At 44.6% G+C, this 15,346-nt stretch overlaps 1 protein-coding gene across 1 annotated transcript in view; it reads left to right on the forward strand.

Annotated features, from left to right (window-relative positions):
• The first annotated feature begins 531 nt into the window (after positions 1-531).
• DDX10 (DEAD-box helicase 10) overlaps positions 532-15,346 on the forward strand; it is a 294,804-nt gene continuing 279,989 nt past the window's right edge. Inside the window, exons 1-4 of the mRNA XM_039229231.1 lie at positions 532-794; positions 10,970-11,030; positions 11,782-11,912; positions 13,657-13,815. Coding sequence (XP_039085162.1) covers positions 609-794; positions 10,970-11,030; positions 11,782-11,912; positions 13,657-13,815 — 537 coding nt within the window. The 5' untranslated portion in view covers positions 532-608. The remainder of the gene's footprint in view (positions 795-10,969; positions 11,031-11,781; positions 11,913-13,656; positions 13,816-15,346) is intronic.

Here is a 15,346-nt window from a genome sequence, read left to right on the forward strand (position 1 = left end):
GCTGCAGCAGCAGTAACCGAGTCTGAGAGGCCGGAAAAAAAGGGAAAACCTAGCGGGACAGTAGAATATAGAATAATGATTTTTTATTCTAGGGAAGTACCTTGCACGGAATATTTGATTTTTGGGCAAATCTTTCAGCTCCCTGGACCGAAATACGCAAAACAGGGATCCCTACTGTAACTCAGATTGTGCGCGTGTGCGTGTGTGTGCGTGCCTACGCGCACGCTCTCGCACGCTTTGCCAAGGTAAACCCGGGGCAAGCGCGTAGGAACAGCCAAAAGGTGTTAAGCGTGTGACGTCACCATAGTAACAGCACCGCGTGCGCATGCGTCCATTTAAAGAGCCGGCGCGCTCTTGCGCCACTAGCCACGCCCCCTTCCTCAGATCGCTCCGCCCTGCGGAATCCAAGCCGCCAATCACCGCCCACTTTTTCCTTGCAGTCCACAGCGCGTGCCCCGGTTTCAAAAGCTCGGGGGCGGGCTCTGGCTTCGCGCACGCGCCGTCTCCCTCTCTCCCCACGCTGGTTCCGCGTCCTCCCAGAGCCGAGCCTCTGCCTGGCCTGAGGTAGCTCGTGTCTGGGGGCGGTCTGGGCTGTGTCGGCCGCCGAGATGGGCAAAACTGCCGACTGTCGGGGGCCCGAAGGCCGGCCCGACCCAGTGCGGAGCTTCAACCGTTGGAAGAAGAAACACAGCCACAAGCAGAGCCAAAAGAAGCAGTTGAGGAAGCAGCTGAAGAAGCCCGAGTGGCAGGTGGAGCGCGAGAGTATCAGCCGCCTCATGCAGAGCTACGAGAAGGTGGGGCGGGGGCGCGGGGTGGGCGGGCCGCGGGCCCGGGGGTCCCTGCGGCGCCGGGCGACCCGTCCCGGGGCGCGCCGTCAGTCCGCCGGGCTGCAGAAGGGAGGGGGCGAGAGGGGCCCGGAGGCGGCCCCCCGGGGTCCGCTGGACCGCCCAGGCCGCTCTCGTGCGCGCCACGCCGTTCCAGGTGAAGTGATGGGAATGCTCTTCAGAGTACGGGGGTATCGGTGAAGCGGTTTCGGTAATACTCAGAGTAATACCAACCACGCTGGCGGTAATCGTGACACCTACGTTTGGAGCCGCTAACCAGTCCCTGATAATGTCCATTATTTGCCTTGAGCTGAGGTATGCGTCTTATTCCCGTTGTGCAGATGAGAACATTGAGGCACTGAGAAGCTAAGGAACCTGTTTTAAGTTTTTAAAAACATTTTTACTAAAACAATTGTTTAATGTTTATTTTTGAGAGAGAAAGAGAGACACAGAGCGTGAGCGGGGGAGGGGCACAGAGAGGGAGCGAGACAGAATCTGAAGCAGGCTCCAGGGCCTGAGCTGCCCGTACAGAGCCTGACGCGGGGCTCGAACCCACGGACCAGGAACCCTGAGCTCATGACCTGAGCCGAAGGCAGCCGCTCAGCCGACTGAGCCCTCGGGTGCCATGATGAGGAACGTGTTTCAAGCTCACGTGTTAGTCGGGGGGTGGGGTTGGAACCTAGACCCGGGTCTTTCCAATTTCAGAGCTCTTCCTTTTATTCGTGGGGCCGGGCCTGCATCCCGCAGCATCATCGCCTTCCTTGTCTTCCCTCCTGCGCGCGTCTCGATTTCTCTCCTAGGTTCGTGACCCCGTCCAAGACTTGGCTTAGGGAAAATCGGAGTCCGGGTCTGTTTCCGGCAGATGAATATCGCTGGAGTTACCGTGTAGACCTCCTGTCCTCTCGGCCCCCCCCCCCCCACTGTCAGTAACCCTTTTCTCCCCTCTAAATCATTTTGTCGGCCTTCACCCGCCTCACTCACCCTCTCAGTGATTGCCCCCTCCTAGTGAGGTATAATCAGGGATTTAATATGGGGACCTTTCTGGAATTATAGTCATCAAGCGTCATGCTGGTGTAACGACCCTTGGGTCCGAGGTTAGATGAGATAGATAAACTTTATCTTTAGGGTAAGGTAAGTGACCATCCTGGCTTTTGATGACCAGATGAATGACTTGGGTTACTCTGTCAGCTACCCCTTTCTTGTCTTTAAAAGGCATGGTAATGGGGCACGGGGAGGGGGGGGCGCTCAGTCGTTCAGCCACCGACTTCGGCTCAGGTCATGATCCTACAGCTCATGAGTTCTAGCTTGTGCTTGGTCTCTGTCTCAAAAAGTGAGCATAAAAAATTAAAGGGCACAGTAATATCTGTGTTATAAGTTGTGAAGGGTTAATAAGAATGTAAAGTGTTCTGCAGGATACCTGATACATATAAATATATTAACTGTTAAATTATCACTACTTTTGCTAAATGCAGAGCACTTTGAGAAACCACCGTAAACTACTGTTAGATGGCATTGCAGAGTCTTGATCTAACTAGAATTGCTTAGGGTGTATATAGTCTAAGCCCTTCTTGATCCTCTTCCCTGGTGTAACCCCAAGGGTTATTCCTGTGGACTAGTGACTCCTTCTAGTCCATCCACAGCTCTTCTGAGTTCGTATTCTTTTTTTCTGATTGTGCTGGATGTTTTTACTTTTTACCTAAGTGTCCTAGGATCCCTTAAATACACAAGCGCAAAACTGAGCCCATTATCTTTTATTTCTAAATTCACAGGCCTGTATATTAGTTCCCTATTTGCCACTGTAACAAATTATTCTCTCGTAGTTCTGGAAGCCAGAAGTCTGAAATCCATATCACTGGCCTGAAATCAAGGTATCAGCAGGACCATACTCCCTCTGGAGGCTTTCAGGGAAAATCCCACTTTTTTTTTTTTTTTTTTTTTTAAATGTTTACTTATTTCAGAGAGGGGGGCGTGGGGCAGAGAGAGAGGGAGACACAGAATCCGAAGCAGGCTCCAGGCTTTCAGCTTCAGCACACAGCCTGACACGGGGCTCGAACCCATGAACCGCGAGATATGACCTGAACCAAAGTTGGACACCCAACCAACTGAGCCACTCATACATACCTAGAAAATCCCACTTCTTGCTTATAGCTTCTGATGGCTGTTTGTATTCCTTGGCTTGTGGTTACATCACTCTAGTCTGTGCCTTGGAAACCTTGCCTTCTGTCCTGTGTCAAATCTACTTCTAACATTTATTTATTTATTTGTTTGTTTGTTTATTTATAGTTTATTTATCTTGAGAGAGAAAGGGAGAGAGCGGAGGAGGGACAGAAAGAGAGGAAGAGAGAGAATCCCAGGCAGGCTTCACATGCTGTCCTGGTGGGACTCAGTCTTATGAAATGAGATCATGACCTGAGTTGAAATCAAGAATTAGATGCTTAACCCACTGAGCCACCCAAGCACCCCTTATTTTTTTTATTTTCATTTCATTTTATTATTATTTTAAAAATATTCTGATGGAGAGAAAGAGCAATTGTGAGCATAGGAGGGACAGAGAGAGAGGAGAGAGAGAGGGATGCTAAACCAACTGAGCCACCTAGGCGTTTTTGTTTTCATTTTATTTGAGAGAGAAGGAGAGCACACATGAGCATGCATGAGAGCAGGGGAGAGGGACAGAGGGAGGGAGAGAGAATCTTGAGCAGATTCCACACTCAGCACAGAGCCCAACTTGGGCTTGATCCCATGACCCTGGCTCATGACTGAGCCAAGATCAGAAGTCAGATGCTCAACCAACTGAGCCACCCAGGTGCCCTGTACTTCTTCCCTTTTTAAATAAGGATACTTCTGATTGCATATAGGGCCCACTCAGATAATTGAGGATAATTGCCTATCTCAAGATCTTCAATAGTGACCAGTGCAAAATCACTTTCACCATCTAAGGTAGTATTCACAGTCCTGGAGGTTAGCCTGTGGACATAGTTGGGGGCTGTTATTTAGCCCATCACATCCTAGCCCCACCGTGTAAGCAGACTGTTTCTACAGCTAGAAACCTACGAGTAATCCTAGACACTTCCTTCTCTCCACTCTTACATCCAGTCAGTCACACTGATAGTCTCCTCAGCCTCTTTAATTTTTTAAACTGTTACTCTGTCTTCCCTGCTCTGTCTTAGTTCAGGCCCCATCATCTCCTTTCTGGATTACTACAGTAGCTGTTAATTTATAATAGGGATTAGCAAGCTTTTTCTGTAAAGGACCGGATAGTAAATGGTTTCAGTTCTCCACGTCAGAAGGGCAGAACCACTCAACCCTGCCATTGTAACGCAGAAGCTTCCAGGGAAATAGTTAAACAGATGGGTATAGTTGTGTTCCTGCAAAACTTCAGTTAGGAAAATTGGTGGCTAATGGGGCTTTGGCCCTTAAGCCTTATCCCCCTCTATACTCTGTCATCCATATTGCTGACAGAATGATTCTTCCCAAGATGAAAATCCAGTCATCCTATTGATAAAAAAAACCCTTCCTTGACTCACAATTACTTTCAGGAAGATGGTCAAATACTCTAATGTGTCAACATATCCTTCTCTAGTGGAAGTGTAAGTTATTTGTGGTCAGGCAGACCTGGTTTAAATCTCAGTTTGGGTATTGACTAGCCAGTTTCTTAATATTCTTGTGTTTCAGTTTCTTTCATTCAGCAGAGATCACTGAGTGTAGTAAGGCTCATACAAGGTAATCTGTGATAGGCATACGAGAAAGAACAACTTGTAGTTCTGTGAATTGGCCATGCTCCCTGATGCTTCTTGTCCTGGTACTTGATGTTTGCGCCGTTTGCAGTGAGCACCCCCGTTCTTTCACTCTTGGAACACCTGCCAGTCCTTCAGGATTGAAACTTTTCTTCCCAGCCTCCCCAGGTAGAGTTCGGGCTGCTGTCTGTAGCATTTTGTATACACTTTTGCTACAGCATTTATCATCAGACTGGGATGATTGGCTTCTTTAACCTCTACATTAAGTCTCCCATTAGACCATGAACTTCAAGGCCAGAAACCAGGGGTACACTCACCTTTGTGCTTCCCAGACACTGGTAGCACAATGCTTGTCCTGGAATAGGTGCTCAGAGTTTAGTTTGTTTGGGGCACGAGGACCTTTTCCACATCACTTTATTCTAGTTGGTAACACAGGTCTATTCTTCTTGGTCTTTTAATTACAATTATTAACATTTATGAAGCCTTTTCCATGTTGTCTTGCCGTATCGTCACAATAGACATCTTTAGACTGTTTTCATTATACGGGTAAGAAGCTTTAAGGAAGAGCAAGATTAAATAATTTCTGCAAGGTTGAGTAACTCAGAGTGAGAAGCTTCTGACTCAGGTTAGTCTAGGACTGTTGCCAGAATTCCAAATCACAACTCTTTACTGTGTTGCACTGCATGAATGTTTAAATTCTAATCTTTTCACTAAATCGAAGGAGATTTTTCCTCTAAGTATTGCCGTGTTTAATTACTGTTTTTACTCTTAGAAACATTTTCTTAAGATTTTGTCATGAAAGAAATGCACTGTGAAATCGAATGCCAGGGCTGGCAGTACTAGAATACAGCATACAGGTTGTTACTGTCCAGGTAACCAAGTTCAGAGTCCTCTCTACAAGGTTCCTCAGAGGATAGCATTTGTGCATAAAATTTTTATTACAGCATGTTTACAATACAAGGGTGCTGCTCCGTAGCCTCTCTGGGAAAATACTGGACAATCTGATTCAGAGACATTTTGTAACACGGCACTTGTTGAGGCCTGGGTCCAAAATGTCTGTGTCCCTGGGGAGGCAGAGACCTGATAGATTTTTATAAGTGTTGTAATAATATGTACAGTGCTGTGGAGTCAGGGGTGTAATTACGGGACAGAGGTTGATTTATTCTGTCCCTGCCATTTCTGACGAGGTGACCAGAAGAATATACTTACTCTGGGCGTGCTGCCCTTCCTCCTCCTGGTTGCAGCCTCAGGTCTGGCTTCTGGAGGTGAGTGTGAGCTGGATTTCAGCCGCTATACCTCAGCCTTACGTGCCTTTTTATTTTTTATGTAGGCTTCATGCTGAGTGCAGAGCCCAATGTGGGGTCTGAACTCACAATCCTGAGATCAAGACTTGAGCTGAGAACAAGGCTCTGACACTTACCGATTTGAGCCACGCAGCTGCCCCTACATGCCTCTGTGTAGGGCACAGACTGTCCAGCAGTTTGTGGTGGTCATGAGTGGAGCAGTTCAGGGATGATGTGTTCTCCAGATAGAAAAGATGGGCAAGAGCATTGTGGGTCCAGGGAGCAACACAAAGTTATACAAAAAGATATGAAAATCTGTGATGTTCTCTGAGGAGATTCTCCTTGACGTGTGGTATGTGTTCCCGAGCTGGCTTTAGGAGAAGAGGGTCAGTGGTGGATTGTCAATGGTTTTGGAGACTGTAGTAAGAATAATGGCCTTTTAAAGATGTCTGTAGCCTAGTTCCGAAACCTGTGAATAAGTTACATGGCAGGGAGTAATTAAGGTTGCTAATCAGCTGACCTTAAAATAGGGGTATATGGATTATCCATGTGGGCCCAGTGTGATGACCCAGGGATCCTGAAATGTGGAGGAGGGAGGCCGAAGAGCCAGTGTGGGATGCTGTGAAATGAGGAAGATGAGAAAGTGGGCTGCTGGCTGGTAAGCCAGTCCAGGGAAGTGGGCAGTCTGTAGAAGCTGGAAAAAGCAAGGATATGGATTCCTTCCTATAGTCCCCAGAAGGAACGGAGCCCAGCCATACAGTGTAATTCTAGCCGAGTGAGACCCATTTTGGACTTCTTACTTTCACAGTTATAAGTTAATAAATTCATGTTGGTTTAAGCCACTGTTGATGGTAATTTCTTTCAGCAACTGTAGGAAATTCATACAGAGGCCATGTTTAGGGACTTTAATCTGGAAGCAGTGGGGAGTCTCTGGGGGCAATTAGAGAGTGTACCCAAGCCGTAAAGCCTGTAGAGGCTGAGAGCAGGTCGGAGATGGTTGGTATAACGTAGGTCTTAGATCTTCTGACAGGCAGATCCCAAAGTGGAATTAAGTGAATTGGAGATTTATTGGGGGGAAATATCTGTGCAGGTGAAAGAGAAGGAACAGAAATCGGGAAAGGAGAGAGGATGGAAGGAGGAGCCATAGGGAAGAATCTCAGGCTACAGTACAGTCTAAGAAAGCCTCTGTCGATGGGATGTGCTGGAGCCACATCCAGTTGCCCAGTAAGGGGATCTTCTGTCCTGAGGAGCGGGTCTCTGGTTGTCCTGCTGCTGGGGAAGCGTGGTGCTGTCCATGGTAGATCTGGAGGAACCACCACTGCTGGGCAGTCAGAGCTGAGTGGCTTATCCCTAAGGCCACCCATAGGGGTGTGTGTTGGGGGTTCTGAGTAAGAGTGGGGGATTGTAGCTTGTTGAGAAACGTTGGAGCTCTTTGTTTCAGATTGCCTGTTCTGACTACTGCTGAATGACTCCATCACTGCACCTGGGATTCTTTTAGACTTTATTTGAATCAGTTAGTGCTGTATAGGAACCCTACGTTCTTTTTTTTCTAAAATTTTTAAATAGTTTTTTTATTATTTTTGAGACAGAGACAGAGCATGAGCAGGGGAGGGGCAGAGAGAGAGGGAGACATGGAATCTGAAACAGGCTCCAGGCTCTGAGATGCCAGCACAGAACCTGATGCAGGCCTCGAACCCACGAACCGCGAGATCATGACCTGAGCCTAAGTCGGACACTTAACTGACTGAGCCACCCAGGTGCCCCGGAACCCTGCGTTCTAATCTAATTTTTCCCCTTAGTCAGAATTTGGTGTAGCTTGAGGCTGGTCGCGTTTCCTGTCATGACTGCAGTGGGTGGAGCGTTCCAGGATGTTCTTACACTTTCTTCTCCTGCTTGGAGGATGTGGAAGCATTATTTGCCTTTGTGAGAAACATGAGCAGTGAGAAGAGAGTCAGAGGAAGTAGAGGAGGTAGTTGCGTGGTATCCACCCTGCTTTCCGCCGCCGCCTCCAGCTTGCCCGCCTGTGATGGGAAGCCTGGGACAAGCACTGTCACTGAAACATTGACCTCTGATTTCGGGTGAGGTACACATTTCACAGGGCGTGCGAACATGGGAGGACAGGAGGATTTAGGAAAAGAAAGAGCTGAAGGGAAGGAAAGTGTTGTTTTGTTAGGAACCATAGCCAACTCTGTGGCTCCTAAGTATTCCTTGGATTGTAACTGAGAATTTTCTAGAACAGAGTTGGCAACCCTTTTCTGTAAAGGGCCAGATAGTCCATATTAGGCTTTGTGGGCCGTATGATCTGTGTCACAACTGCCGGAGGCCGCGCCGGCTCCGACAGGTCCAGGGGTCCCTGAAGGATGGATGGTGTCGGCGAGAGAGAGAGAGAGAGAGAGCCCCGAGATTCTTTCTGATCACCAGGCAGGCATCTCTGTCCCATCGGTTTTGGTGTCTTTATTTATAGGTTAAATGATAACATGACATCAGAAAAAGGAATTTTTACAATGCGTAACTCTTTGTGATAAGATGCTTTGGAAAGTGTACAGAAGCAGGTTTTACAGAAATATTCTTGCAGAACTATTGCAATTATAGTGAGGTTAAGTAAATCTTATAACTAGAGAATTAGGGTATTCTTAGTAAAAGACAGGATACATGTTTGTTCTAAGTTAATAACGCTGAGGTTAGGTCATAGGTTAAGTGTATAGATGGGCTAAGAGTCATTCTGTCTGGCTCTCAAATGAATGTATCTGAGTTGGTTAATAAGTTGTTTGTGGAAACCTATTTGATGCTGAATGTGTGAACACCATGGAGGCCCTAAATGTGTCAGCCTTTTGTTTGTGGGAAATGTTTTAGCTCCTCTTATCTACCCTCATCCCAGCCACCTGTAAGGGAGGGTGTTTGCAGAAAGTAGGCCTTGGGGAAGGGACTGCCATCCATCACCAATTAGGAGAAGGTGTAAGTATTAACTTAAGTTCTGCCCTTATCTGTACCTTAACTCTAAATTAGGCTCTTTGTCTCGGGGCCAGGCTCAATTGTAACTCTTGTGTTCTTAACCCTCTAAGTCTTGGATCTGCAAGGCCCTTAGGAAGAGCCTTTTGACAATCATCCACAGAGCTTTCATCTAAAATCTCTCTTGCAAAGGCAGGAATATGCTTTTCCTTATGAGGTATCTGTGTTCAGAATATGGGTCTGATAATGGAATATTGTGAGGCCTGGTCAATACCAGCACAACACGAGCCAGTAGTAGCAGGAGATACCAGTTTTCATTTCTCATGGCAGGAGCTGTGCAAACACTGCCATTTCCTTGCTGTGACTGCCATCCAGAGAGGCCGATGCGGCTCCCAGCACACAACGGCACAGATAGCCTGTAAATGAGTGGGTGTAGCTGTGCTCCAGAAAACTGTTCGCAAGAACAAGCAGCAGGTGGATCGGGCCATCGTCTGACTCCTGTTCTAGTTCATGAGCGGAGGACAAATTTCCTTCTGTTTCTTTGACTTTTTTTCTGAGACAGCGTCCTATAGGTTTACCTTCTAATGGGTGATAAAGTGCTGGAACAGTTTCATTCTTCCAGACTTTCCAGTTAGGGGGTTGACAGACTAGAGAGAGATGTGCAGCATTTGCTTGGAGTGGCCCACATGCCCGGCTGTGTGTCAGGTGGAGGACGAACAGTGTGCTGCCTGTAGGCCTTCTGTTCTTTGTGGAAACAGCCTTTTAGCCGAGCGTTCCACAGTGCACACGCTGACTTCACCTAATTATAATGTTGTGTTTGGGATATTTACCTCCTAATTAAGATTCCTTGATGGGACAAGACACTGTAATGAACTTTTCTCTCTCATAATGTGAATGTACTGATTATTCCTCTTCACTGTTCTCTGAAATGATTTGTAGGGATTAAGGCAATGTTTTAATACTTGGGTTTGCGGCATGTGAGAACAGAGACTAGCCCGGTCTGGGCTACTTTAAGAATCTTGGAGAAGATATGTAGACTGTAAAATGAAATATAAGCGGTTATCTCCTTACTGCCTGGAGTATAATTTAAATAAATGAACCTTACAAATCAACTCTTCCCTTTTGTGAGTCATGAATAATTTGGCAGCGTATTCCCAGATCTGAACAGGAGTTCCTGCTTTCAGCATCTGTAATAAAATAATTCTCCTGAGTAACCAAAATGAAATTCAGAAAATTGGGTTTATGCTAATGAAGAACATCAGTAATGAACATTTAGATAATGTAAAGTTAAAGGGCAAAATGTTACTTATTGTGGCTTCAAAGCGACAGAGACATTTCCTCTGGTTATTGTTAGAAAATGCTCCCTCCTTTACTATACCCCTGAATGAGGAATTGTCTGGTTGGATTTTGCATGCCACCGACTTATGGTTAAAACTTGAAAGGGTTTGTGCTAACAAGATAAATTTCTCCGATTAACTTCAATCTTTTCTCCAAAGTGTGTAAATAGAAATACTCTCCTTGTGCTCTGTGGCTTAGAGTCACTTTGCCCCTTATTTCTTAAACTGCTATTCCTTGAAGGGTGGACTGAAGGTAAAGCTTCTTCCTAAAATTGATGTGCTGATGACTTACCATGTTCTTAGAGGTGAAGGAGGATGCTGGTGATGCTGTGTGTGTGTTTTGAATGAATGAGGTGTTTTTTTTTTTAAAGCCAATTTAAATTGTTACAACCTTATATTTTTGATTCATGACAACTTTCTTATGGCCTATTTCCTTCTAGAAGAAATGAAGGTTTTTATTTTTTTATTTTTTACTGTTTAAATTTTTTTAATCTTTATTTATTCTTGAGAAAGAGACAGGGTGTGAGAAGGGGAGGGTCAGAGAGAGAGGAAGACACAGAATCTGAAGCAGGCTCCAGGCTCTGAGCTGTTAGAACAGAGCCCGACGTGGGGCTTAAACCCATGAACTGTGAGATCATGACCTGAGCCGAAGTCGGCCGCTCAACCGACTGAGGTGCCTCACAAAGGTGTTTAATTAGTAGTGATTATTGAATTCAGTCCTGTAGTACCAAGAACTAGCTGGGCAGCAAAATGTAGGCAAAAAATGGTTTTGTTGTAAGACAAATGAATTATACAGTATGTTATTTTATCTTAGCCTAACAATTTCCTTGTGCTTTTTTCAGATAAATGTAAATGAAATTACAAGATTTTCAGATTTCCCCTTGTCCAAAAAAACATTAAAAGGTAGGTGGACGGTGATCTTGGGACATGTTGTTGGATTTCTTTATGTTTTTTATAAATAGAAAAGTATTTTGAGCGTTTAACATGAAAGATAGCATTTGGCAAATAATTTTGATGTCTTGAACCTTTAACACCAGGAAACTATGAATTCATTTGAGTTTTGCTGATTTGTCATTCTCATCGCCTTTCTGGACTGCTTAAAGAACAGTAGTGAAAAAACAAGATGTAATAGCCTCTCAGAAATTAAAATAAGATTTAATTATGTTACTTAAAATGAACAAGAAAACAAAAGTGACATCTTTTATATTAGTGTGTCAGGGCCGCCAGAACAAAATCTCACAGACCGAAGGGCTTAAACAGTGGAAATTAACTCTCACAGTTCTGGAGGCTGGAGGTGCCGGCAGGCTTAGTTTCCTCTGAGAGCCGGTGTGGAAGGGCTTGTTCAGGACTTCCTCCTGGGCTTATGGGTGATGGCTCTCTCGTGCATCTTCATGCAGTTGTCCCTCTGGACAGTCACACTATTGGTGTCTCTTTTGTGTCCAAATTTCCCCTTATTGGGAGGACACCAGTCACGTCACATCAGGGCTCATTTGAACTTAATCATCACTTGAAAGGGCCTGTTTCTGAATACAGCCATAGTCAGAGGTACTAGGTATTAGGCGTCATTGTAGGAGTTTTACGGGGCACAGTTCAGGCCATATGGCTGTTTTGTGGGGATTTTCTACAATATCACTTTCCTCCCCTCCGCGTGCAGGTTTGCAAGAAGCCCAGTACCGCTTGGTAACTGAAATACAGAAGCAGACCATTGGACTGGCTTTGCAAGGGAAAGATGTTCTCGGAGCTGCCAAGACAGGGTCTGGCAAGACTTTGGCTTTCCTTGTTCCAGTAAGTAGTTTATTTATACTGGGTCAGGTCCTCTGTTAGATGATTTTATTTTACTTATTTTCTTATTTATTTTAAAAAAATGTTTGTTTATTTTTGAGAGAGAGTAAGACAGAGTATATATATAGGGGATGTGGAAAGAAAGAAGGAGACACAGAATTTTGAAGCAGGCTCCAGGCTCCTAGCTGTCAGCACAGAGCCTGATGCGGGGCTTGAACCCACGGGCTATGAGATCACGACCTGAGCCGAAGTCAGATGTTCAACCGACTGAGCCACCCAGGTGCCCCTAAACTTTTTTTAATGTTTATTTATTTTGAGAGAGAGTGCACATAAGCAGGGGAGGGGCACAGAGACAGGGAGGGAGAGAATTTGCACTGACAGCGCAGAGCCTTACACAGGGCCTGAACCCACGAACCTGAGATCATGATCTAGCTGAAACTGGGAGTTGGATGCTTAACCGACTGAGCCACTCTGTTATTTATTCTAAAAAAAAAAAAAAAACATTACTTATTTTGGGACAGAACATTTGCGTGAGCAGGGCCAGGGACATAGAGAGGAAAAGAGAGAATCCCAAGAAGGCTCTAACCTGTTAGCAGGGAGCCTAATGTGGGGCTTGATCTGATGAGTTGAACCATGAGATCATGACCTGAGCTGAAACCAAGAGCTGGATGCCCAACCAGCTAAACCACCTACGCGCCTCTGTTACATGATTTGAAAACCTTTTGCCTAGGTAGAAATCATTATGTAAAGAATTGTTTCCTGTTGGATTTTTCTGGCTAGAATGCAAACTTTATCAGACAGGGGCCACAGCTGTCCTATTCTCCACCATATTCCCTCCACCCTAGCACGATGCCTTGCACGTGGCGGATGCTCAGTAGCTTGAATGAATGATTACTTTGACCAGCCTTTACATTCCTGAAGGACGGGGGTGTTCCTGGGTGGCAGGTCTGAGTGTTTCTACCCCATAGGAGGACCACGGGAAGGCCCAGGAGGCTATTCATACGCTTACACTTGCAAATCTGCAGGTTGCATTTATGCTTGCCACTTGTTTAGGATAAAGCTGAAATATGCTCACTTGAAGGAGATTGACTTGTTGAGAATTTTCTAGGACTTTGATATCTGTCCTTTTGAGCAATAAAACAATAGAGCCTTTTAGGACTTTACTTCTATCTCATTTATGCCGTTGGTCTCATAATTTAATTCCTACAAAATAATTGGCTTAGAAAAATTACATTTGAGTTTTTGTTCAAGTATTGAAAAGCCATTTTTATTTTTCTCTTAAATCCAGTTTTTTATAATGATATCTCTCCACAACTAGAAAATTCAGTGACTGTGTAATTATAGTAACTACACAGATGAAAGTTTATTTTAATGTGGTTTCTGTTCAGAAAATGGTGACAGATATTTTTCCAAAATCTGTGTGAATAGTTTGAGGGCTGCACATACCTTTCATCGATCGCCAGTCTCCTCTGGGCAGGGCTCTGGCGGCAGCCAAGCTGCTGAGGCCTTACTTTTTCTCTTCCCTCTATGACTTGAGGCATCTGGTGGATGCAAGAAAAATTAAAAAAAAAAAACAAAAAAACAAAAACCAAGCAAAGAATTTCCTTTTTCTGGTTGGATGGAACTTGTGACTGGTGTGTCTTTTGCTTGGAATGTGCCTTTGATTTGGAGGAGCACGGGTGGCTTAGGAATCAAAATGCTGCCTCCCGAAGGGACTTACTAAACATCATTTGCTGTCTTTTTTGAGGTGTTGGAAGCCTTATATCGTCTGCAGTGGACCTCAACAGATGGGCTGGGAGTTCTGATTATATCACCTACAAGAGAACTGGCCTATCAGACCTTTGAGGTTCTCCGAAAAGTAGGAAAGAATCATGACTTTTCAGCTGGTCTCATCATTGGTGGAAAGGTTTGTCATTTGTCTTGTCCTTTGTTTTCCTGTAATGGATGGATATTGGGGGACTGGTGGCACTTAACAGGAAGGAGGTGGAGATTTCATCTAAACAGGTAGGCTGGCATCCCGGTGGGGTCATGGTCATCTAGAGTTCTGGTTAACAGTTTTGAAGGTTCAGAAAGTCCATTTTTTGAGGGTATCTGAGTAGATGAGGTTCTCTGACACTCATATACTTTAAATAACCTGTAATTCTATTTGTTACTGTACTTGGGAAAGGTACCATTTGAATATGTGGACTAGTTCCTTTTAAGAAAATAATCAAAGAGGTTGAATAAGTCAGAACATTGGGTCAGCAACAGAAGAAAGGAAGATAGTTTTTAAACATTTAAAAAAAAATTTTAATGAATTTTTTAATTGAAGTATAGTAAACACACAATTACATTAGTTTCAGGTGTACAGCATACTGTTGCAACGAGCCTGTACATTATGTGTGCTCACCACAAACATAGCTACCATCTGTCACCATACCCGCTGCTGCGTGACTATTGACTGTGCCCTTCATCCCCGTGACTTACTCATTCCATAACTGGAAGCCTATATATCCCACTCCCTTTCACTCATTTTGTCCATCCCTCTTCTCTCAGGCAATCATCAGTTTGTTTCCTGTATTTATGGGTCTGTTTCTGCGTTTTTGTTTTGTTTTGTTTTTTGATTCTACATATAAGTGAAATCATATGGTATTTGTCCTTGTCTGATTGATTTTTCTGAGGGTAATATTCTCTGGGTCTGCCCATGTTGTTGCAGATGGAAAGATCTCATTCTTTTTTAATTTTTAATTTTTTAATGTTTGTTTATTTTTGAGAGAGAGAGAGACTGAGACTGAGTATGGGGAGAGGGGCAGAGAGGGAGACTCAGAATCCAAAGCAGGCTCTAGTCTCTGAGTTACTACACAGTGCCTGATGTGGGGCTTGAACTCATGAACCATGAGATCATGACCTGAGCCAAAGTTGGATGCTTAACTTACTGAGCCACCCAGGTGCCCCAAGATCTCATTCTTTTTTATGACTGAGTAATGTTCCATCACACATGTGTGCATGCACACACATACATCCTCTCGCTCTCTCTCTTTCTCTCTCTCTCTGTCTCTCTGTCTCACTCACTCACATACACACATCACATCTTTATCCATTTATTTATTGATGGACACTTGGGTTGCTTTAAGTATCGTGGCTATTGTAATGCTGCTATGAACATAGGGATGTATAACTCTTCAAATTAGTGTTATTTTTAAGGATACATACCCAGAATTGGAATTGCTGGATTGTGTGGTTTTATTCTTAATTTCTTTGAGGAACCTCCATTTTGTTTTCCATAAAGGCTGCATCAGTTCACATTCCCACCAATAATACATGTGTGTTCCCTTTTCTCCACCTCCTCACGTAATAGTTAATTCTTTTTGATAATAGTCTGACAGGTATGAGGTGATACCTCATGGTGGTTTTGATTTGCATTTCTCTTATGATACATGGAGTATCTTTTCATGTGC

The sequence above is a fragment of the Hyaena hyaena genome, unplaced genomic scaffold, assembly GCF_003009895.1.
Source record: "Hyaena hyaena isolate Hyena2069 unplaced genomic scaffold, ASM300989v1 scaffold_36, whole genome shotgun sequence".
Lineage (NCBI taxonomy): Eukaryota > Metazoa > Chordata > Mammalia > Carnivora > Hyaenidae > Hyaena > Hyaena hyaena.